General features: G+C 32.8%; 1 protein-coding gene across 2 annotated transcripts; it reads left to right on the top strand.

Moving 5' to 3' along the window:
* Positions 1-1,943: 1,943 nt before the first annotated feature.
* On the top strand, positions 1,944-8,194 carry LOC112727864 (uncharacterized). Of its 2 annotated transcripts, none has more exons than XM_025777789.2 (7): positions 1,944-2,431; positions 3,674-3,757; positions 3,851-3,964; positions 4,114-4,196; positions 4,946-5,104; positions 5,276-5,377; positions 6,825-8,194. In XM_025777789.2, exon 7 carries the CDS (start codon positions 7,047-7,049, stop codon positions 8,034-8,036), a length of 990 nt encoding a protein of 329 aa, XP_025633574.1. In that variant the 5' UTR covers positions 1,944-2,431; positions 3,674-3,757; positions 3,851-3,964; positions 4,114-4,196; positions 4,946-5,104; positions 5,276-5,377; positions 6,825-7,046; the 3' UTR covers positions 8,037-8,194. The 2 variants fall into 2 exon arrangements, with proteins under 2 accessions (XP_025633574.1, XP_072065661.1); XM_072209560.1 differs by having other exon boundaries at positions 5,680-8,194.
* Positions 8,195-26,100: the final 17,906 nt, after the last annotated feature.

Genomic DNA, 26,100 nt, shown 5'->3' with positions numbered 1-26,100 from the left:
TAGACAATAATAAATTTTAAAAAAATTAACAACAATCAATAATTTATTAATAATTAACTCATAAAATTAACAAATTAAGATTAACACAAAAAATTAACAACAATTAATTCAAACAACAATAAATTCAGAAAATTAACAATCAACCAAAATACTATATCAACTTATAACCAATCCTAAATTATACCCTACCCAACTTAATATTATTTGATTTTTAATTACACTAAATTAATGTAACAAATCCTAATCACATACTTCAATTCATTAAAAAAATTAATCAAGAATTTAATAAAATACTTAATAAAATTCTAAACGAAAGAAAATAATCTTTAAAAAAAAAAAACTATAGAAAAATTACCTTTAATGGTGGCTGCAAGATGGTGGAAGCGTGGTGATAATAATAGGAGACGATGGTGAAACTTATGGTGATGAAACTAAGGTTTAGTAATATAACAAATAACCAAAACTAAAAATTGATAACAATCTTACCTTTAGCGTGGTGGACTTCAACTGCGGTGATAGCGACGTGCGGTGACGGCTTCCAATGGCAAGGAAAATCAACAGCAGCAGGGAAAGCTTTTCACGGAGGCTCTAGTTGTAGTGACAGCGACGTGTTGATCTGCAATAATAATGGAACCGCGGCGGCGACGATAGCTCCAGGTGGTGGCGGAGTTTGCAAAAGTGAAGGGGGAGGAATTTTGCGTTTAAATTTTACCCTAAATTTATCATCAGATTTTCTGGCGAAAAAATCCAACAGTAAGATTTTCGTCGTTGCCTAAATATCGGGTTTCACTAAATCGTGTTATCGTCAAAAAATTTAAACGAAAAATTAGACACTAAATTTGGCGCTAATAAAATTAATTTTTTGCATCTCTATTTACTGTCGGATTTAGTTACAGAAATTTGAATCTGACGGTAACTTATTCAAGGGACGAATTTTCACTCATAACCGTCGAAAAATCTGTCACTAAATTTGACAGTAACATTCGTCGCTAAATTCAATGATAAATCGGCGGTATTAAACACATTTTTGGTAGTATTTTTTCGAGTTGATCGGCATTCCGTTTAATCTAAAATTTAAATGAATTTAATTTTAGAAACAAAATTTATCTATTTAAATAGATAAATGAACTGACTCAATAAATTTATCCTATTTTAACCGCCCTGACAAATAGTGTCATTATTTTAAAGTTAGTGTTGCTTCACTATTTTCAATATATAATTTTCAAAAGACAAATATTGCCTCGCTTTTATAAAAAAAAAAATAAAAAAATTATATATCCTTCACCTATGTGGGTTCGGATCTTTAATAATTACACAAGTAATTATATGTGAGATCTCTCTGGAGTCAGTAATTGTATTACTAATTCAATTCTAGTTTTGAGTGTTATAACTTATATCTAAGTTAATAATTAAGCAAAGGGGTGGCCCCAAACTTCATTTTTTTTCCTTAGTAAATAATTATTTTTTTGTCATCTTGGCCCTCCTAAACTTCACTTATATGTTTCTTCTTGTTCTTACTTTAAATTAAGGTGCTCAAGATCCGTCCCAATATGAAATCCGGTCTCAATTTGAGGCATATCTTTTTGAGGTTAAATTTGTTATTTGCATTCGATATTATATATTTTTGGGTTGAGTTTGAATTATATCTTCCGTCATTCAATTTAATTTGAAATTATTTTTTTATAATAAAATATATTTTTTAAAATAAAATTAATAATAAATATTATATTTTTATATTTTAATTAATATTTTATATTATATAATATTATTTTATTTTATAATAATTTATTTTAGTTTAAATATTATTAATATTAAATATTTATTAAATTAAATCTTGAAAAATAAAATTTTTAAACCGATTTAATTTGTTTTATTTCAAAATCAGCTTAAAATAAACCAAGTCCGATTCGACACATAAATACTACTCCACCTTCAAATTTCATAGACATTAATTCATCGCTTGACCCTTATTGTCACTCACTACCTCTATAAGATGTATATTTAATTGAGAGGGTTTTTTAGTAGAGGTTTTTAAAAACCTCCAAAATACACTTTATTTATGGCAGTTTATAAAACCCCCTAATAGTTAATTCATAATTAAGATTTAAAAATTTTAAAAAATCCCTCTTCTTCTTAGTTTCACAATGAGACCGAGTCAGAAAGGAAGAGAAGAGAATGGCGACAAAACTCTAAGTTCTTCATCGCCGATTTCGCCGCCGTTGCAGCTGTCGATTCTGCCGCCGTTGCAGTCACCAGTTCAGCTAGCTAGTGTTTTTGCCACAGTTATTATAGGAAGCTTCTCAATCGAGCCACGGTTGCCGCTGCAGTTCCTACCGCCGTTGCTGCCGCAGTTTCCGCTGTAGTTGCCGCGTCTAAAGCTTCTGAATCAAGTCACTGTTTTAGATCTGTTTTCTCGTTCGAGCTGCCGCTGGTATTCTTCTTCTTCTTCTTCTTCTTCTTCTTTATATTATTTGATTCAGTAGTGACTCACGTAGTATATTGTTAGTAATTTTTGTTCTTATATAATTTTCTTATAACATATTCTTATGTTCGTGTAATCTACTGGTTCCATTCATGAGATCTTAAATGGATATTTAATGTGCATGTTTGTTATATGTTGAGAACAGAGAAACTATTTTACTTAATTAAATATTTCTCTGGCAAATGATGCTAGGTGGGTTTCATAGCTACAGGATTTGAATGTGAAAATTACAAAATTAGAAGAAAAGTTTTTTAAAATGGATTGTTTAATATTCCTTCTTGTGTCCATGCATTTGATCAAGAAATTAGAGAAATTTAGTTTATTAATATCAACTAACCAACAGAAGATAAAAGCTGCACCAACAACTTCAACAGAATGCTTGGTTTTTGAATCAGCATTAGAAAATATTAGAGTCATATGAAAATCATGGAAGATGATTTTTTGCTGATTGTGAAAAAGCTAAAGTGAATAACACAAGTGTTAAAGTGCAATGCAATACATAATTTTATACACTATAATGTTTGTGACTATTGTATTGCAAATTAATGGCTTTTTAAGCTAGCTAGCTACTGTGCACATCAATCTCTTGCTGCAATATGAATTTCATTGATGGATTCTTGTGAGGCCTCCCTCTCAGCCTCCTTCAATTCATCATCCATATATGTTCTATTATGTGTTCTTATTCTATTTCTAATTAACTTGAGCCTCAAACATGATAATAAAGCATGAACCAACTTGTTAAGGAGAACATGTTTTGTTGAGTTAGTAATCTAAACTTAGCTCATAAAGTCTAAAAGAGCTCAGTTAATACAATTCTCTATGATATTGGCTCATTGAGCTCAGAGAGCTTGTAACTTGTAAGCTTGTAAGGCGAGAAAAGAAAATAAAATAAGTCTTTATAAATCTTTTATTGTTGGTCTAACAATATAGCAACTTCTTATTTATTATCTTGTACTTTAATAGTGATTAAATTTGTCTTCACAGTGACTAAGCCATAACATTTCTCTCAGATGCTCTTGCATTAATACAATGTTAATTGTGTGAGAACTTAAGGTGAAAAAAGAGTATAAAATAAAAATATCCATCATGAGTATTTGGGTCAAATATAGAATAAATGAATATCTAATCTATTGTATGATTTTAGCTTATCTTCTAACTATTAATGCTGGATTCTTCTCTTTTGATCTGCAGGCACTTCCTATTTACCTTGATAAAATTTTTCATCTTATTGTTGCTGTTATTTTATCAGTAACTTTTGTTCTAGCTTTTGGAGAGGTAAAATACTTTTTCAATCCATGGTTTTTGTCATACTCAAACATTTTGATCTTGACATTGAAGAACTAATTGCTTCGATGCCTTTCGGCTTAGGTTATCCCTCAAGCTATATGCTCAAGATATAGACTCTATGTTGGTTCAAATTTTGTGGGACTTGTACGTGTACTGATGATAATTTGTTTTCCAATTGCATACCCTTTTGGAAAGGTATATATTATGATTCTTTAAACATGTTAGCTTCTATCAAGAAAATTATATTAAGATAATAACATCATTAGCTTTTGGTCTGTTGCATTTGTAACAAAATTATGGCCATTTTTGAGTTTATACTTTATACTACACTTTTATGCTTTCAGGTTCTGGATATATTACTAGGACACAACGATGCACTGTTTCAGCGAGTGCAATTAAAACCCATGTTTCAATCCATAGCCAAGAGGTAATCTCTGTTCAAATCACCATGTGTATTTTGTAAAGGTATTTGGATTTCCTGGAAAATATTCTAACTTATTACCAAGTAAAGCAAATCATGATAACAACTATATAGGGAAGGCTACTAATTTATCATGATGAATTTTTATAGTATCTATTATGCTTCTCTCTCATTCCATTTCCAATTTTGAAGGCAACTGCTTTGAATGTTATCAATAAGGATAGAATACATAGTTGGATACATCTATCCTGGGTATGGAAATATGAAACCGAGAATTATTTCTTTTTTGCAAGACTTCAACCTCTACATTAGTGGTATCTTATTATTAGAAAGCTTAGGGCATATTAGGAACTAGGAAGCATGGCAATGGCATGCTCCTAAATTACTGCTAAATTGAAACTAACCCAGAAAGTTAAGTAATCGATAAATTGACATGTAATGCTATAGTTATTGCTCATTATGCATATACTCACATACTAAACTTTTGTTGTTTACACAATTTGAAGAACTATTTAAAGTTCAATTTATAAGATGTTAACCATAAAAATTCCTTCAGGTGCCTATCATTATTCATAACAAAAGTGAACAAGCAAGGCAATGGAGTCAAGTTTTTAGTGAAGACACTAAAAAACAGTCTATACTAGTCATAGCATCATGGAAATTAAATGAAAGAATGTAGTAATATTTTTTCTTATTTTTGCTTTGCTTTACAATGTTGAGATCTAATCAACATTTTGTAATCGTTGTCATTTTAGGTATAGGGAACTACAGGGTCTCAATAAACAAGAAACAGCTGACAGATATGAAAAAGAACAAGTCCATGAGTGACCGCACAAAAGCTATGACACACCTCCTCCCAATGAAGAAAGTTTGGAAATGTGTGCTAAAGAGCAGTTGCCTATTTTAGAGACCAAGTAAGTGAAAGTTTAATTATGATGTTATATGTGCTATACCGAGTAACTTCAACACTATATGTACTAGACAAGAAGTATTTGGTTTGATACATTGTATGGATGAATTTCTGCTGTGGCTGAAGTGGTCATTTGACATTGACAAGGGATTGTTCCATTGATATTGTGTTGCAGATTGAACCTCAACTTTTATCCGAAAAGAATGTTATGATCGCTGCCCATGGAAACTCCCTGAGATCCATTATCTTGTATGTCGACAATTTAACTTCCCAAGAGGTAATTGTCAAGTTCATATATCACATTAAATAGTGATTATTTATTTATTTAGTGTTTTCCTTCTAACCTTTCTATAGGTCATTAGTTTGGAATTGTCACATATCATAGAGACTTAGACCTTAATTTTCAGTTATGGACCAAAATCTAGAAGAGGCCGCTATCAATTTTATCCTTTCTTTAGCTTGCTATTGCTGAACAGAATTTGTGATAAATAATATTTTCTTCTTTCTACATTTTTATTGCTTAGTACATTAAAAATAAATCTCGTTATTCTCTTCACTTCAATTTTCATGCTTGTATAGATTTCTGCTAGCAGAAGAACTGAAGCTACCAAATTTGCCCAATTACGGAATGAAATTATTTGCAGTTTTTGTGAGGAAGATGTCATTAGTGATAGGAAAGGCCTCAAAGGAAATGTCTTTACTTGCTCTTATCTGGCTTCTATTACTTTCTCCTTGATCATTATGTTTAATTTAATTATATTCCAGAAATTGATCATTTCTATTTTATGCATCTATTTGTGGATTGACCTCTTCTTATTATTTTATTTTACTTTTTAAAGAAAAACATAGTTATGTAGAACAATATCATATGTAATTATGTTTAAAAGTATTGATATTGAGAATTTTTATATATATAGAGTTATGTTTTATATTGAGGAATTGTGTTATAAAAGATTTAGTTTTTAAATTTTGATATTAAAAAATTTCTAATTTGAGAATATGTAAATGAGATAAGATTAATGAATGATATGAAATTGAAAATAAATAAATAATTATAGGATTTGTGGAGGTTTAAAAATCTCACAAAATAGTTAATTTTTGTTAAATTAAAAAATCTAATATAAAACCTCCACTAAACACACACAAAACCTCCACTTTAATTGTGGAGGTTTTTAAAAACCCCCACAAAAGATCTCGTGGCACCTCAAATTTTGGGGGTTTTAGAAATCCCCACAAATAAAAAAAAATACTGCTACAAATAAACAAAAATCTTGTAGTGTACTCATCACTAGTTCACAATGTATCATATGCACACCATGTATAATAGGCATTATTTGTTAAGCATTTTTTTATTGCACTTTGTATATACTTGTACTTTATGTTCACTATAATATGGAGGAGTCGCCATACATTTCACTATTGAAACAATCATTCAAAGTTAGGAACATTGAAATAATTATTGTTATCTTCAATCACGCACTTAGCATGCATGCTAAGCTCTCTATTCTCCTTGTACAAGATTGACATCCTAAGACTACAAGGGTGCAAATGGTTTAAATCTAACATTGTTATTATTCATTGTCCATTTCTTTACATCGAATACATTCCTGCTTTGCAACTGAGATTGTATTTGCTCTAATTGGTGCCTTTGCATGACTTGTGAATATATTGAATGAATAAAAATGTCACCATAATTCAATATTTTTTATGGATTGCTCTGCTAGGGTTTCTTCACAGGAGGAGGATTTGGTTGAATAGAGTACAAAAAAGGTCAAAACTCGCGATGAAGTTTATCTAAACCAATCGGGAGAGTCGATGGATCGGACACCTCGGACGGAGTGGCTGTTACTGAACGTGTAGTGAAAAAGGTCACGTATAAGGATTTGTTATTGACTATATCCGTGCCTAGACTTGAAGGTATCCCAGACATTGATCTAGATGATGATATGGCGAAAGATGATCTTAATCCGGAGGATCGATGGTATCAAGAAAATAATGATCCGCAGGAAAATGTCAAGGAATTTGACCCATGCCCGATTATTCCAATCTCAAAAGAAGAATTTGAGAATTGGTGCAAGCCCTGGAAGAATGTTTTTATTGTGAAATTGTTGGGCAAAAGGGTTGGTTTGGCCTTTATAGAACAACAATTGAAAAGGGATTGGGTAAAAAATGGTACTATTGATGTTATTCATATGGACCGCGACTATTTTCTTGTTCATTTTTCAGATGATGAAGGCTACTCTCATGCACTTACGGAAGGACCATGGATGATTGTGGGTCACTACGTCGTCGTCCAAAGATGGAGACCTTCCTTCCTCACATCAGAAGATATTGTTCGGAAGATTGCTATTTGGATTCACATACCTAACTTGCCCATTGAGCTTTATAATCAACGCTTCCTGTGGAGGGTGGGATCAGCCATTGGTCATATGCTCAAAATCGATCATACAACTTCTATACACTTAAGAGGAAAATTTGCTAGAATATGTGTGAAAATTGATCTGGCTAAAATACTAGTGCCTCGAATCTCTATGTTGGATAGCGAACTAAATATTGAGTATGAAGGGCTGCATCAAATCTATTTCTCTTGTGAAAAATATGGGCATTGGCTTGACTCTTGCTACGAAAATCTTGGAGGACAAATGTCGTCCCAACTAGCAAACCTAGGTGGCGGTGAGATGACCGGGGAAGGTGTTGCCATTGACGGTGAAGGAGACCAAAAAGAAAATAATAATGCAAAAATTAATGCGCAGGAGCCTAGGGCAAAAGATTTTATGGATTTTGGCCCATGGATGCTGGAAAAAAAGCTAATTAGATGGAAAAAAGATATTTCTTTCCCCAAAAAGAAAAGGTCTCATTATGATTATGATTCCAACTCTAATATGGAAAGGGAGGCAAATCAGGAATCTATTTATTTGGAGGGGGTCACGCTTTAATGCTCTTTATGAGGCAGGGAATATAACTTATGAAAACTCAAATGGGGAAAAGGATAATGGATCAAAGTATAATGGGCTTCTATCTGTTCAGGCTCAAGGTGTAAACCCTATAAAATTAGCAAATAATTAGTCAATAAATTAATTTTTAATAAAGTAAATTATAAATATAAATTTTATAGTTTAATGTGAAAGAGCTAATTAAAATAAGAATTTTGACACTAATTTTAAATAATTTGGCCTAAAATTGGGCCGAACGGACTGAACCGGTCGAACCGAATCCAAACCGAGTCCGTGGGCCCAACTAACCCATTAAATTAATGAGCATAAGCTCATTCTTCTTCTTCCTCATTGAGGAACCCGTGGAGCATGCAAGAAAAGGGAAGGGAGGGCTCCATAACCTAACTTCCACTTCAATCTCATATAACTTCTCACTTCAAGTTCCGATTGCCGTGCCGTTTGTGGCCACGCGACCGCAGCGTCAAGCTCTACAAAGCTTAGTCAATAATTAGGTAAGGAAACCACTTGTGTATTCCAATTTCTTCCTTCCCAATTTCGAAAATATATGAGCAATTATGTTGAAAATTGTTAAATTTCGGTGTTTATGCTCGAATTAGCTTTAGGAAAACGCTTAATCTTGCTTTATTGGTGCTTCTGTAAGGTGAGAATCCTAGAATCCTAGCTAATTTCTTGATTAAGTATGTTGGGTATTGAGTTTTGGGTATACATGTGTGGTAATGTGTATTAGGTGTGTATATATGTATTTTGGAGCTTGATTGTGAACATTGGAGCCTTGGTGGAGCTTTGGGTGTCATTGCTTTGGATCCTTGGGGCTGAGTTTTGAATCTTTTGGTGGTGACTTTAGGTTATACGAGCAAATCGGCCAGGGTATGGTTTAGGTTTCTCGTATTTAATATATAATGTCTTGTGAAAACTTAGGCTAGACGACCTAGGATAAGTTGAATTAAAATGTTGAAATCTGATTAGTAGTTTAGTTGACATGGTATGATGAATTGATGATGCATGATAGATTCAATGATGTTATGATATGGATATAGTTGATGCGTTATAAGGATTTATGAATGATGACTTTAATGATTGTAAATGAGTATGTTGGTTATGGATATGTGAAGGTTAATTATTTTGATGTTATAATTGAAAATGTTGGAAGGAAGTGTATGCAAATTGAGGTAGGTTTGATTGTGGTAGTACATGGGGTTGTGATGCTGTATATGGTATATTGCTGTGCTGAATATATGTGTAGAAGGTTGGGATTGAGTTTGGTTTTAATGAAATTAGAGGTTTGAGATTTTTGTGTAAACTTAATTTTTTGCTGGATTTTGACGAGCCATAACTTGGCTTCCAGACCCCCAAATTATTTCAAACTTTTTTCATATGAAAATTGGGTTCGTGGAGTTTACGCCATTTAAAGAACGGGTGAAAAATATTTTAAAACGAAGAAGTTATGCACGTCAGAAATTTGGAGTGCAAAACTAAAAATTCTGCAGCATTCAACACTTTGCTATTCTTCATAGCTTGTGTACGCGACCACCTGCGCATGAAGTGACCAACCTATTCAGGTTGGGCATCTCGCGTACGAGAACATGGAAAATTGCACGTCCACGCGTACGCGTGACTTTTCAACAATGCACTCCCACCCGTACGCGTGGCCCCTATTCAGCAAATATAGATTTTTATGTTTTAAAGATTAATTTCAAACCTCTAAACCTCTATTTGCATTCCTTTGGTCCTAGATCTTGTTAGTAAGCCTAATAATGAGATGAAGCTAGGAATAGGTGGTAAATTAGAGATGAAGAAAGTTTGAGAAGTGATGATTTAGGTATGAGGAGGTAAGGAGCATATGTATATATATATATTACTTCAATTATGAAACTGGCTAAAGAAAGGAATAAATGTTACATCTGAGTACTCTTTCTTGAAAGTGCGACTCCAGGAGATGGTGGAAGGTGAGGATCCCCTTCCTTGTTCCTCTTAGTATTATAAAATCGCCCCCAACGAGATGGTGGGAGGTTAGGATCTCCTCCTTTATTCCTCCTGGGCATATAAGAATGTACCTCCTGGGTAGACGCAACGGTTGTGGTTTTGCCCCACTTGCTCCAGGTTGGTTAGTATAGAGGCTCCCCAGGTAGACGCAAGGGTTGTGGTTTTTGTCCACTTGCTCTGGGTTATGATGAATTATGTATAAAAATTGCAATTATATGATGTATAAGTGATGATATGGCCATAATGAATGATTATGAATGAATACGAAATGATTATCTGAGATACGAGTTTCCCTGGGTAAAGTACCGTGGCTTGCCATCACGTGTTCCAGATTGAAACTCGATACTCTATTGACCCTACGTTGTAACAGGTGACCGAGCACTTGTAAATTCCCGGGAAGGTTAACCCCCATTGAGTAAAATTATATATATATATATATATATATATATATATATATATATATATATGAATTATGAATGAGAAGAGAAAAAGCTATGCATATATATTTCTGCATATCCATTCCCAACTTGGGTAGAAACATATGTACATGTACATACTAAATGTGCCCAACTGCTAACTCAGCAGTAACTAACCAAAACAGAAAATTTCTCTAAATATGCGACTAAGTAACTGTACTGCATAAATAATGAACTAAGCAACTAGTCTATCAGATTAATAAGGTGCATCAATAAGAATCATTCCCCTGATTCAAACACTTTATTGTGTTTCGAAAGAGAAGGAAAGCGAGAGACTTGTAGGACGATGAAGAAAAAGAGGACATTATCATTTCTTATTGTGTGTTTTGTAAAATATTGACTCATGTATGTTGACATCACATCACTGGCAGAAATAAGGGGGTCTAAGGTGCCCATAATCTCTTCGCACTTTTTTTATTAAAAAAAGTATATATAAATAACTTAATATGTATAATCTATATTGTAATATAATAGTAACAAGTAGTTTAAATAATAATAATAATAATAATAATAATAATAATAATAATAATAATAATAATAAAAGAGTATAAATATATTATGTATGAATATGTAATCAACTTATAATAAATATGGACTAAAACTAAAATAATAAGTTAGCCCATTTAAAGATTAATAAGATGACTTAAATAAAACAAATTATAATTTTTTTAATAAAATTTTATTCTCATATTTATCATTATAGAAAAATACTTAAAACTTTCTATTTTCCTATAGCAACCACAACAAACTTTTCTAGCTATGAGCATTATTAAACAAGTTAAAAGATAATTTTTTTTTTGGTAGATCATATTATTGTATATATTGAAAAATATATTGTTTTAAAATTCACTTAAGATATAATAGCTAATGAGTTTAGTTCCATGAAGCACTAAAATTTTAAAATATAATATTAAATAGATTTTTATATAATGTAATTATTATCTTAATATTTATGCTATCAATGATACTTTGTTAATTTTATTATATAATATTTTAATTTAATTTCTATTTAATTTTGTCCTACTCCAATAAAATTTTTAGTTTTGTCACTGTTCACATATTTTTTATCAATAAAAAATAAAAATTCACATGTAATTGTCTTCATATGAAGTTGATATTTACAAACCATTAGATGGTTTGACAAGTTTAATTAAATTATCATTTAACAATTCTCAACGATCAACTTTACATGAAACAACTAAATCAGCCACTATGTATTTATGTACAAATAAATATATCATTTAATTTATTTTCAATGTGTATTTTATATTCTAACATATATTTTATACTAATGATTGATTTTAGTCTACATCTAACATAATTGTATTATAAAATATATATGAAAATATAAAATACACATAATAATGAGTTTAATTATACATATATTTATATACAAATATCTGGTAACTGATTTGATGACTAATTTGTTGTGTATACGTAGCATTTTATATTTTTATTCCCTCAAATTTTTTTTCTTTTTTGAATTTTCATTATTTTTTATGTGAAATTAATTTAAGTAAAAGTGAGAATAGAATCATGTTCTTTTAGTGTGTTTTTATATTTTTAAAATTTTGTTTAAAAAAGTAAAAATAAGATGTGAAAATAAAAATTAAGAATATATGGTTTTAAGTTTTTGTAAAATTTAAAAAATTAAAACTTTAAAAATAAAAAAATAAAAAACACCAATTATTTGGTCAATTATTTTTTATTTTTTTTTATATAATTTTGTTGGCCTCTTTGGACAGTGGCCTAGCTCCTAAGATTGGTCATGAAAAGGTTAGAATAGAGTTTAGGTTCAATCCTAATTCTATCATAGAGTTAAAAGTCTCTTTAAAATTTAATCTCATCCAATCCGAGTTTAAAATTCCTCATTCCAAATATGTACAGTTATATCATAAAGTCCTACAGCCAACCCTACTAGACCTTACCCAAAAAAATAATTATTTAAAAAATATAATATTTAATTATACAATATTTAATATATAAGCATACTAACAATATAAAAACTACAAAATTAAGTCCATATTAAAAATAAAAGAACAAAATCATAATTACATTATCAAGTTACAACCATACAAACATTAATTCATTATCAAGTTCTTGTTAAAATAAACAACACAAAACAATAATAAAAATAATTGGTTTAATAGTTGGAAGGAATTACATAAAATTGGAAGAATGTTCGATCCCACATTAATCATGATCTGTTAGTTATAATCTAGCCCAAATGCAACTATAAATCGGAACTTACATAAAAATAAATACGTGCCTATTGAGTAGGGCAAAATTTTAGCTATAACGGAATCATTTTGAAAATGTTTGAACGTGGCGACCAAAATTCTATGCTAACAAAATAACCGTTCTATAGCATAACGACTTTATAAGAAGAAGAGACTGACCCTAAAAGGAAAAGGTATATTATTCACTCTGAATATACATTGTACTTATCTCACACCCTTTCTTATTTGAGCGTTGTTGTGCCTTTGTAGTTACCCACCGCCGTTGTTGAAAGCCGATATATACCTCATCCAGCCCAGGCAAAAGTGAGTTCAACCTTGGACCGGACGAGCTATGCCTCTGCCTAGGCTTATCACGCAGGAACATGTGGTGCCCACCATGGGACCCAAAGTTTAAATCTAACCCCATTCTCATCATTCCTGCTCGATTTTTACTCTTTTTTATAGGAATATAATTAATGGAGGAAAAACTAAACAATCTTCTTCCACCCCCTCCCACTGAGACTGAGCTATTAGCCATCAATGAGTCACTGCAAGCAAAGATCCAACGGATGACCGAGTTATTAAATCAAAAGTAGAATGGCCACCACAATAAGGGGGGACAGAAGAATCCTGATGATGATGACGATGATGAGGATCATACCTCAAAAGCCAAAGCTGCGGTGATAGTCACCCCAAAGTCGTCAGTAAAAAGAACCAATCCCTTTTCAAAGAAAATTATGAGCTTTTAAATGCCCAGAAATTTTAATCTGCTGACGATGCTGAAACCCTATGAGGGAATCCATGATTCTAACATCCACATCAACAAAATCTACTCAATGATGTTCATGAATGGTGCATCTGATCTAATACTTTGTCGCACATTTCCAACTTTTTTACACAGTGCTACCTTGATCTAGTTTACCTGTAGGTTCTATATCAAGCTTCGATGAGTTTGCTGACCTATTCGTCAACAATTTTGTAGCTTCAAAAAACTATGTACATGACTCAAATTACTTTAGCACCATGAAGCGAGGACAACACGAAAGTCTCAATGATTATATAATGAGATTCGCTAAGGCAGTTGTGGAAATACATAACCTCATCAATCCAGAGGTTCACTTACATGCGTTGAAGAAAGGACTCCACTCTGAAAATTTTCAGGAGACCATAGTTGTAACAAAACCAAAGACACTAACCAAGTTTTGGAAAAAGGCAACAAGTCAAATTAATATAGAAGAATTCCGACAAATTCAGAGGGCAGAAAAACCTACCCCCGACCAAGAAGAGGATAAACAAAACAAACACCAAAACAACAAGTAGGACCAAAAATCATTCAAATTGTCCCCAAAACATGACACATACACTCCCATTCAATACCAAAAGGGAGGACATCATCAAAGACATCTTGCATTCCAAGTTAATTAAACAACCAAACAAGGCTAGAACCTATCAAGACCATCAATACGTGGATAAGTCCAAGTATTGCACCTTCCATCAGAAATACAGGCATACCATAGACGATTGTGTTATAGCAAAGGACTTCCTCAAGAAACTAGCTCGCCAGGGCCTATTAGAAAAATACATCGATAGTCAGGGACAAAGGAAAAACACAGCAGACCTCGGCCAACATTCAAAATCAAGCGATAGTTACAGAGATAAAGGAAAAAAGGTAAACAAAAATCCCAATCAATCTCGTGGCATTATTAACTGTATTTTTTGTGGTTTCGCAAGTGGAGAAAGCAGTAACTCTGTCAGAAAGAGGTTGTATAGGGCCATGATGTTAGTAACTGGGTCCAAACTGACCTCAACCACCAATAAGAACATCCCAAAGATAACATTTAAACCTTCAGACTTCAAAGCGATGGATAAAAACCTAGACAACTATGTAGTCATATCTCTTCAAGTCAGCGAGCTATTGGTAAAAAAAAAAGTCCTTTTAGATCTGGGAAGTAGCACGGACATGCTATTCTATTCCAAATAACGAAAAATGAGGTTAAGTGACAAAGTCCTACAACCATCAACTGGTGAATTAGTAGGTTTCTCAGGTGAGCACGTTCCAATACATGGCTATATATGATTACAAACAACCTTAGGTGAATATCCTTTAAAACCTTAGATATAAAATACTTAGTTCTGGACTATCGAAGTCCATATAATATCATTCTAGGGAGACTTTCTTTGAATACATTCGGTGCAATTGTTTTCACTGTATACCTGTATGTTAAGTTTTGTATGCAGGATAACACAGTCGTCACAGTTCACACTAATCAGAAAGAGGCTAGACAATGCTATAACACAAGCCTTAAAGTGAATCCCCCAAAGCAACCTGAGCAGCAGTATATCCATACAGTTTATAACTCGGAGAGCTTGCCCACATTTGAAAAACTCGACCCCAGAGCAAACATTTAGGAACGACTTATGCCAATAAACGCCTAGACCAAGGTGGCATTAACGGAGGACAAAAATAAATTCAGTTACGTAGGAGATGCACTACACGGACAAGAAAAAGAACAACTCACCAAGTTGTTGCTGTAAAACATTGACCTATTTGCCTAAACCCCGGAAGATATGCCTGAGATCGACCCAAACATCATTTGCCATAGGCTAGTTCTCAACCCTTCAATTCGTCTTATAGCACAAAAAAGAGACACATCGGTACTGACAAAAAGAAGCAATCTCTAGAGGAAACTCAGAAGTTGCTTGATATGAGTTTTATAAAGGAAATCCGATTCACAAGTCTGCTAGCAAATGTAGTCACGGTCAAGAAACACAATGGAAAATGTAGGATGTCTATAGACTTCACTAACCTTAACAAAGCCTATCCGAAGGATGCATATCCTTTATCCTGTATTGATAAATTAGTTGATAGCTCATCTAGTTTTCAATGATTAAATTTTATGGATGCTTATTTTTGCTATAACCGAATACTTATGTATCTGGACGACCAGGATAAGACTGTTTTTATTACTAACTATGGCAATTTCTATTATAAGATTATGCCCTTTGGGCTCAAAAACGCAAGTGCTATATATCAAAGACTAGAATAAAGTCTTTGTCAGCCATATCGGCCGAAATATAAAGGTATATATAGATGATATAGTGGCAAAAACTAAGTTCAGAAGCAGTTATAATATCAACGACCTCGAAGAAATTTTTCAACAATTAAGATATATAACATGATGCTGAATCTCAAAAAATACGCATTTGGAGTACACGAAGAAAAGTTCTTAGGCTTAATGTTAACCTACCAAAGTAGAGAATCCAACACAAAAAAAAATGCAAAGCAATATTGAAAATGAGAAGCCCTCAATCAATCAAGGTAGTCCAACAACTCACTAGTCGGCTAGCAACCCTCTCAAGGTTCTTACCTTAGATAGCCCACCAATCACATAATTTCTTCAAGACTTTAAGAAAACAAAAGGAATTCATATGGATAGAAGCTTGCGATCAAGCCTTCACCGAGCTCAAAGCCATACTATCTTCACCCCTAATACTTCAAAAAACAAACATTGGTAAACCATTGTACCTTTACTTATATGTAACTGACTATGCTGTGAGTTCTGTTTTAATTACAGAAGTAGATAAAGAACAACAACTAGTATACTTTGTGAGTAAGTCACTTCAGAATACCAAGCTTAAATATCTGAAGCTAGAGAAACTAGTCCTAGCTCTTGTAACAATAGCCAGACGACTAAGGCACCACTTTCAAAGCCACACCATCATTGTTTGAACAGAACAACCACTACGACAAATTCTAATAAGACCCAAACTTTCTGGATGACTAATCAAGTGGTCTATTGACCTCTTAGAATATGACATCAGGTACTACACCCGATGTTCCCTAAAATCTCAAAAATTAAACTTTATCGCAGAACTGACATGTCATGACCCCACTCCTACTCACACAACATGGACACTATATGTCGATGGAGCGTCCAACACACAAGGTTTTGGAGCCGGACTATTACTCAAAGATAGCCAAGAAACAATCATCAAATAGTCTTTGTAATTCACATTTAAGGCTAGCAATAATCAAGCAAAATGCAAAACACTCATTACTAGTCTCAAACTCACTCACATTCTTGGTATAAGTCACCTCATTATCAAATGTGATTCACTTCTGGTTGTACAACAAGTAATAGGTAACTTCCAAACAAGGGATAATTTGTTAGAATAAAACTTGTCAATTGTCAACAAACTTACCTCCTGCTTTTTGACATTTGAAATATCACATATACCTTAGGAGCAAGACTGCCGAGTTGATATTTTATTAAAACTAGCCACCACTAGGAACCAACCTTATGTGTCGAGCATATCCTAACTAACACTGGATGAGCCCAATGTTATACTAACATATATTCTAGGTATTACACAGGAAATAGATTGGAGAGTACCATTTATACAATACTTAAACACCGGATATCCCAGAAAACATCAAAGACAAGAGCAAGTTCAAACAACAAGCAAATTTCTTTACACTCATGGGAGTCGAGCTATACCGATGCGGGTTCACCAAGCTATTGTTAACATGTCTTAGTAATGCCAATGCCAAACTCTCCATGGATGAAGTCCATGAAGGAGTTTATGGAACATACATAGGGGGCAGAAGTCTAGCATAAAAAATTATTAGATCAAAATATTACTGGCCTACATTATAGCAAGACTACATGAACAAAGTCAAACACTATGATCACTGCCAACACCATGCACCAATAACTAACAATCCCGCAGAGCAATTGCACACATCAGAGGTAACCTGGCCCTTTAGTAAGTGGGGGTTGGACATCCTTGGTCCTTTTCCACAAGCATTAGGTCAGGTAAAATTTCTAATTGTTGGTATAGACTATTTTATTAAGTGGATAGAGGCCGCACCTCTAACAAAGATCGCCTCTAAAAAGATGATCTCATTTGTCTGGAAACACATAATATGCAGATTTGGTATACTACAATTTATTATAACTAATAATAGTAGGTAATTCATTGATAAATATTTCACTAGTTTTTTACAAAATTTCAAAATTTATCATCAATTTTCATCTGTGGAGAATTCTCAAACTAATGGTTTAGCTGAGGCTACCAATAAGTTCATATTGCAGACATTACAAAAGAAACTAAACGATTCCAAAAGACAGTGGGCCGAGCTCATTCCAGAAATCTTATGGAGTTATAACACAACTCAACACTCCACAATGAAGGAACTCCATTCAGACTAGTGTATGGTTATAGATACCAATTGAAATCTCTCACCATTCTTGTCGAACAGATATCCTAACCGACGAGGCCAGTGCTAAGCTTAGATTAGCCGAGCTCAACATTATTGAAGAAAGATGAGAAAGGTACTAATTCAACAACGAGCAACACAACCAGCTATAGCTCAGTTGTACAATAAAAAGATCAAGCCAAGATCATTCAATCAAGGCAACCTCGTTCTCAGGAAAACCGAGGAAGCTGGAAAATCCAATAGGCATGGAAAGCTTGCTACAAATTAAGAAGGACCATTCAAAGTAGCAAATGTTATAAGATGAGGAGCATATATTCTTCAGACTTTAGAAGGCAGTGAATTACCAAGCACATGGAATATCTCTTTTAAATTCTATTATAGTTAACATTGTAAGTCAGGACAATGTGATGTACTCTTTTTCCTACTACTTGGATTTTATTCCACATACGATTTTGCCAGAAGAGGTTTTAACGAGGCACACTCATGCACCTTCCATCATAAAGGTTTTACAATAAAAGCACATCATTATTTATTTTTCTAAAACTTTTTATTATTTTCATTATATGTTTCTTTTTTCTTTTCCATTATGACATATTGGAACCAACATATAAGTCGGCCCACCTATTATCATATCAAAACATATCACAAGCAAAATACACATGCAATCTATACGCAGATTCACGGTATCCTCAACCAAGCCATTACATTTCTATGAATATCAAAAATTCAAACCTCAACTCTCTTTTTCTCAATATATCTCGGAGTCAATATCAAGTGCAATAAACTTCACCTTTGCTATAGCCCTATCAAACCCAGCAGCAAACATCTCCAACCCATAGCTATCTCTTCCCATTTTCACATTCTTCCTTTCTAAGGACAGTTCCACAACCCTACTTTCAAGATCGGCCTTGCCCTTCTTAAAATTCTTTCCTCCTTCTTCATCTATTGTTAAACTCCCTTTTAACAACCTTATTTCTTCATCCTTCATGTCAAGTTTCTCCAAGGTCTCTTGCAGCATCTTTCCTTTCTCAACACTCTCCAATATGATTTTTTCCATATTATCCCTATCGTAACCATCTTTCATGTACCTCATCTCTTGAGTTCGACCCACACACATCAACCAAGCTCCCATCACTTACAAAGATTAAAACACCAAGTCAAACAATCATCTAAAAATAGACACATATTAATTGAAAAATTTATACCAACTAACCTACAAATATTGCATAATACCAACATCACTTACATCCTCAACTAACTTCAACATTGTCCATACTCATTGGTCATTAGCATAAATGAAAAATGTTCGCTCCATATAAAAGTCAAATCCTCATCACCCTTATAACCGTGAAGCTCTCTCAAATTCTTGGTAAACTTCTCAACTTCAACCAAATCAAGGATAATAATAGCAACAACACTAAAGAAAAGAATTATACAGCAAAAAAAATAAGAGATGAGTATTGTGCAGAGGAATAATATTGTGACTCTTGGAAATAAATCCTGAATTGTTATTAGAAAGTTACACACTTAAACCACACTTGGCTAAAGCCTTATATATTTTTCTTAATTCAGGAATCTAATCCAAAAGCACTAAATAAGCTAAAGATTACACAAAGCTAACTAACATAACTAATTACACTTCTTTCAATCTTGTTCTTGATCATATTAATTCTTAAAGAAAAAAGATTTATTTCCCTTTACACCCCCCTCAAACACGAGTCTGGTCTCAGAACAACTCGAAGTTTGCTCTTCAACCGCTCAAACATGGTAGTCGTCAAAGGCTTGGTTAGAAGATCAGCCACTTCGTCCATCTCTGGAATATGCATGACATGTAGTTGTTTCTGGATTATTTTCTCTCGAACAAGCTGAACTTCAATATGAATATATTTGGTCTTGTCATGCAAAATTAGATTTGCCATCAACAAAATTGTGCTTAAATTATCACAGTATATAGTTGGGGCTGTCTGGAGATAGACATCCAGCTCTTCTAAAATATTTCTCATCCATTGTAACTTTACCTCACAAGCCGCTAAACTTCTAAACTCGGCCTCTGTGGAAGATCTACTGATAGTAGCTTATTTCCTACAACACCAAGAAAACAAATTAGCCCCAAAATAGACACAAAAACCTGACACATGCCTTCTATCCTCTAAATTTACAGCCCAATCAGAATCAAAGAAACTATATAATCTAAAATCGCAGCTGAGACTTTAGCTCAGATGGTAATCCACGTGCCTCTTAATACGCTACACCTGGGTTTGAACCTTGGTGAATGCACCAAGAATAGAAAAGGAACCCTTTAGTTTTGTATAGAAAAGTGAACCAACAACCATTCGATACAGCTTTGCATCTTCAAATTTCTCTAAACTTGTAGACAATAATTAAAGAGAAGACACCATAAGGGTTGGCATTGAACTTACCTGAGCCATGCCTAATTTTGATAATAAATCTGAAACATACTTAGCTTGAGAGAGATGAAGTTGGTTTAAGTTGGTTCTATGTACTTCTATTCCTAAAAATTAACTTAATTCTCCTAAGTCCTTGAGTGAAAATATAGTGTCAAGCTTCTTGATCATATAAGCAACAGGAGTGGCATTATTTTCAGTTATAATGATATCATCAACATAACACAATATATAAATAACAGAATTAAAAGCTTTCCTAATGCACAATGAAGTATCTGACTTTGCATTCACAAAACCAAAGGTATGCAGTGTGTTGCTAAGTTTAAGGAACCATTCTCTAGGAACTTGTTTCAAGCCATAGAGAAATTTATTTAATTTGCAAACATGAGTATAAATTTTATCTTCAAAGCCTATTGGCTATGACATAAATAGAATTTGATGTAAATCACTATTTAGAAATACGTTGTTAAAGTTAAATTGTCTTATTGACAACCTTTAGAGAGAACTAAAGTAAGGATTAATCTAACTGTAATAGGTCTAGTTATAGGACTAAAGACTTGTTCAAAGTCAAAACCCTCTTGTTGATGGAATCCTTGTGCCACTAATCTGGCCTTATACTTCTGAATAGTTCCATTTGGATTTTTTTAAATGGTGAAAATCCATTTACATCCTATCACTTTAGCATTTTCAGGTTTAGGCACTAATGCCCATGTATTAGTTCTTTTTAGAGCTTGAAACTCATCTATCATAGCATGTTTCCAATGTGGTATAGCTAAAACATTTTGAGCATTCTTAGGAGGTTGTTCAACCTCAGTGTGAGTTATTATAAAAGAAAATAAAACTTTGGGTTTAGAAGAACCTGTCTTTAATCTTGTCAACATGGAATGAGTATTTTGATGAAGTTGATGTCTCTAACTTGGATTAGAGGATGAAGAAGGATTAGATGAAGGATCATGCTTCTGCCTTTGTATAGAATTTACATTGTCTACTATGATGTTCTCTTGATGAGAAATAATATTGGCACTAGTAATGGCATGTTGACTATTGTTGCTTAATGGTGAAGAAGAAGAGATATTATCATGCCCTAAAGAGGTTTTATCTTATGAAGAAAGAGGTATAGAGGTCGGTCTTGGTAATTTATTACTGTATTTAAAGAAAAATGCTATTTGTACACCACTTTTCAGTCACCAATTTAGCCATTCTCACTGGAATACAGTAGAGATACGGTTATGTATAAGGATGCACTAGGATTCAGAGACAATACAACGCGCCTAGGAGTTTCTTCATCGCGCCAAAAATCTCCTCTTTCAATCGCAATTTCTTCTCTTCTCGGCAGAGGGGTTCCATTGCATGCACCTCACTTCTCTTCTCTTCGATTGTGTCGATCTCATTCCTCGCTTTCTTCTCTTCTCCACGCTTCTCTCTTTTCTGCTTTGATCCTGTGGTTCACAAAAACTCTTCTCAGCGTCGTTTCTGGTTCTTGTTATCTTAGGGTTTTTATTATAAATTTTGATTCAATGAAATCCACAAGCTCGAATGATGAGGTCTGTGTTTAATTTACTTCGTATGTTAATTTTTTATTCCTGATTTGATTCAATTTTTTTATTATCCATTTTTTATTCCTGAATGGTTTAATTACATATTTGGTTTCTAATGGAGAGTTTATTTGCTCCAGTTGATCAATGTATTATGTATGTTGAGTTGTAGTTATCTGTATATCTAGTTATGTAAATGCTTCTGATTTGGCCAATGCTTTTTATTTGTGGCTTCATTATGTCATTTAGGTCCTTTTATTTGGTTCCAGAAAGAAATTCTTCCCAATTACATCATGTATGTTGTGTGATTGCATCCTAAAAAATTTATGTTATAAATCTGTGTAATGAGAAAAATGTTTAGCCCCTGAATTAGAGTCAAATTGATAGTTTGCACGTTTAAAATTTTTTGTAAGCCATTGAGAAAATTTTACATATGCAGATGGCTCTAATTTGATTTTAATTTTTTTATTATCCATTTTTTATTCCTGATTTGATTTTAAATTTTTTATTGTCCATGTTTTAGGTTGTTCCAAGCATAGGAATGACATTCTCCTCTGTGAAAGATTATGAAGCTTTTTATACCAATTATGTAAAGAGGGTTGGTTTTTCATAGAATATAAGAACTACTAAGTGGGATCAAAATAGACATATTACATACCAAATCTTGGTATGTTCTATAGCTGGTTATTGAAGATCAAAAATCGATCCACTAAAGAAGACAAATCCAACTTCCGAGCAAAATTGTAAAGTTAGGATTATTGTGAAAAGGGATAAGAAATTGGAATATGTGTTAACCTTTGTGAATATCCAGCATAACCATGCTATTAGTATAAATTTTTGTTTGAGAGTACAAACTATGCACAACACAAATTGATTTATAGAAGCTCAAAACGAACAAGAAAAATACCGTCGAAGAAGCTGATAGAAGTACAAAGAATAAAAGCTTACCTTGCAGAATCAAACAAGAAAAATACAGTCGAAGAAGTTCGCGCCTAAGATAGAGAGCATCATGCCTGAGACAGAGAAAGGAGAATCGCAACTGCGCTTGAAAGAGAGCAAAGGAGAATTGTACCACCGGAGAGAGAGAGGGGGAAGGAGAATCGCCTTTGAGAATGAGAATGCAGATGGAGTAGTGTCGGAGAGTGAGAGTGAGAGTGAGGGAACGAGAAAGAGGAACGGTTGTTTCAATGCATGTAAAGAGTAAGAGTAAAGTTTTGATTTTTAATTTTTAAATTTTTTATTATATATGTATACAAATACGATGGCTGAAAATAGTGACTAAAAGTGGTGTGCATATAGTACAACTGAATTATGATTATCAATCATGTCAAACCTCTTTTCATAGATTCATTAAGTCCCAAATACTTAATCGTGTCAATATGTTTGGCTCTATAGGGTTTTGGCCCTATTTTATAGGGTCAGAAGAATAAAAAGCCCTATAACTAATAGGGTCAAATTTTTAAAAAGCTCTTAGGGCCAAAAGCCCTCATGAGCCAAAAGCCCTAGGGCCAACTCATGGGTCACCTAATCCTCTTTTTTTTTTTTTAATACATTCTCTATCTCAACATCACACATAAAACTTATTAAAAGTCATTAGTTTGTTCTATCCCTTTGTCATTTTTATGCGTAAAAAATAAAATTTTTGAAAAATAAATGTTAATAATGTGCACTGATCATATTAAATCCAACTTTTAACTATATACATCAAGAAATTAAACATGGCATTCACTATCTCATCACCCTTTTCTTTGCTCTTTAATAATATCTCTTTAACTATATCTATCAAGAAATCAAAAGAATAGAACATACACACTGAAAAATAAGTAAACTCTAAATACACAAATTTTAAACTTTAAAACTTAAATCTTAAAACTCTAACTCTTAAAATTATAAATCTTAAACTCATAAAATTTTAAATCTTAAATTAAATCTAAAATCTCTAAAATTTTAAAAATTAAATACAAAATTCTAAATCATAAAATCCTAATTCTTAAATTCTAAATTGTAAATTTCTAAACTTGTAAATCTTAAAATTATAATCTCTATATTTTAAATTATAAATCTAGAATCCTAAATCTTTAAAATCCTAAACACTAAATATATAAAGACATTACAGACATTCCAATATACATATATTATATAGAAAGTGGAGATTCAAATGTGCCCTCAGACGCTTCGCTGAGTTTATCACTTTTCTGTTTAAGCTAGGACATCCGAAAGCTACAGTATTTACTATATCTTTTCTAGGCAAGAACCTGACAACAAAGTCATTTGCAAAACAAATTGATTACTTATTATGAAGCTCACTAGGTAATGGATTTTAAAATAATTTATAAAATATAATTCATTCAATACGCACAAAGTTATTATACTTATTTTAGACATACCCTTAATAATTCGTTTAACACCCTAAATTAAACATTAGTGAGAATTATAACATTTTTGAAACAACTTTTTAAACTAAATTTTATAAAAGAAAAACTGTTGTGCAAGTGCATAAAATGATAAAATACATATTCAGAAGACCCCTCACAAATTATCACTCAAGTCATTTGGCAACACTTTATTCCGCTTCTCTATAGTTAATTAATTATGGTGAATAATTTGATGAAATAAATTTGAGAATATGTAATTAGAAAAAAAAATACTAAATTCGTTTAAGCTTCATTATAATTTTTCTTAATATATTTTGATTCACATGGGCGCCTAATAACCTCCGGAAAAAGAATAATGTAATGAGAAATTTCTACAGAATGAAATAAAATAGTATATACCATTTGTGGAACTTGAATTAAAACAATTTAAAAAGAAAAGGAAACAGTAAAAACATATAGTATTATCAAAGAAATAACCAAATGGATCCTCTCCATTTTTTTTGTCACTGGAGAGAATACAGTGTAATCTCCCACCTTCAATTTTTCAAGTGGGACCAAAAATAAATGAGAGAGAGAATGCAATGAAGGGTGAGATCTTCCACTGGATACCATCCAGTTTTTTTTCCACTGGAGAGGATCCACTCCCAAGAAATAATGAAGCACAATTCAAACACCAGCTAAGAAAGCAGATAGAAATACAAAAAAAAATCGAAAATTAACTTGGTAGGGCTTGTAGACTTATAGGCCAGCCCTATTTTGATTTTTGTTGGAAGGACTTAATTAGGGCTAGACTTACAAAATATGATTTTGTAATTTTTAAGGTTGTGGGCTAGAATTATTTTGGAGGGTTGAAGGCTAACCCTAAGCTTTGGACTAAATTGACACTTTTACTAACACTCTAGGTTTACTCTAGTGGAGGTCGCAAGCTAAAATGCTCTACATTGTAACGTAGGCAAACGACATTGAAATTACAAACTCTATCCAAAAATGATGTTAAGGAAACAAATCTTCAGTTCCTAAATTTTATGGGCAACCTAGCTCAAAATACAGGGCAAAACTAAAACTTTCCTATCTCACAGATCAACTTCCTATTAGTTTATTCAAATATGAATATAACTCCTTAGAGACCTCTAACAGAGTTGATTTTAGACAGGGATATACTAGAAACACCAAGTTTCCTATTAGTTTTGTGCACTTAAGAAGTCTTAGGCAACAAACTTCCAAAATCCATAGTTAAGGGTAAGAATATACTAGAGACAATAAGCTTTCTAATGATTTTGCTCTCATGTGAATCCAAGCATCATGGAATTAATTGTGTTCTTTAGAAGTTGGCTATTCTTTTTTTTATACTAGTAGCTTTCTTATTTTTTAGCTATATATGCTTGTTCACTCTCGCTTGTTATTATGAACTCGTTATAATTGTTACTTCTGCTACTACTTTGCTTCTATCTTAGTTCGAACTAAGAACACCTGAAGAGTTCTCGACCTGGATTAGACTCCCATTTGCCAATGGTCAAACTTCTGCAAGCTAGAAAAAAATAGTTGCGTTAATGTGAAATTCAGCGACGATGGATCCAGACTCGTGGTGACAAAATCCAACTCGGTGATTAGCATATATGATTTGCATGAGTGGCAAAGAGATTCAGTCATTTGAAGTGCCAAACGTGACTTTTGATATCTTGCCCCCTTTGGAACGAACTTGCAAATGTTTCAAACACTTTCGGCACCACAAGACAAGACAATATCACGTTGAGGAATCTCAAAAGAACCTGACAAAAACTTGGTATATACTATATACATGCATGAATGATGAAAACAAGAGAATGTTTCCG

Source organism: Arachis hypogaea, chromosome 12 (genome assembly GCF_003086295.3).
Source record: "Arachis hypogaea cultivar Tifrunner chromosome 12, arahy.Tifrunner.gnm2.J5K5, whole genome shotgun sequence".
In the NCBI taxonomy this organism is placed as follows: Eukaryota; Viridiplantae; Streptophyta; class Magnoliopsida; order Fabales; family Fabaceae; genus Arachis; species Arachis hypogaea.
This window is presented reverse-complemented; position numbering and strand designations above follow the sequence as displayed.

Bases quoted from the DNA above. Each gene is read 5' to 3' on its own strand.
- LOC112727864 (XM_025777789.2), top strand. From the start codon at position 7,047: ATGGCGAAAGATGATCTTAATCCGGAGGATCGATGGTATCAAGAAAAT.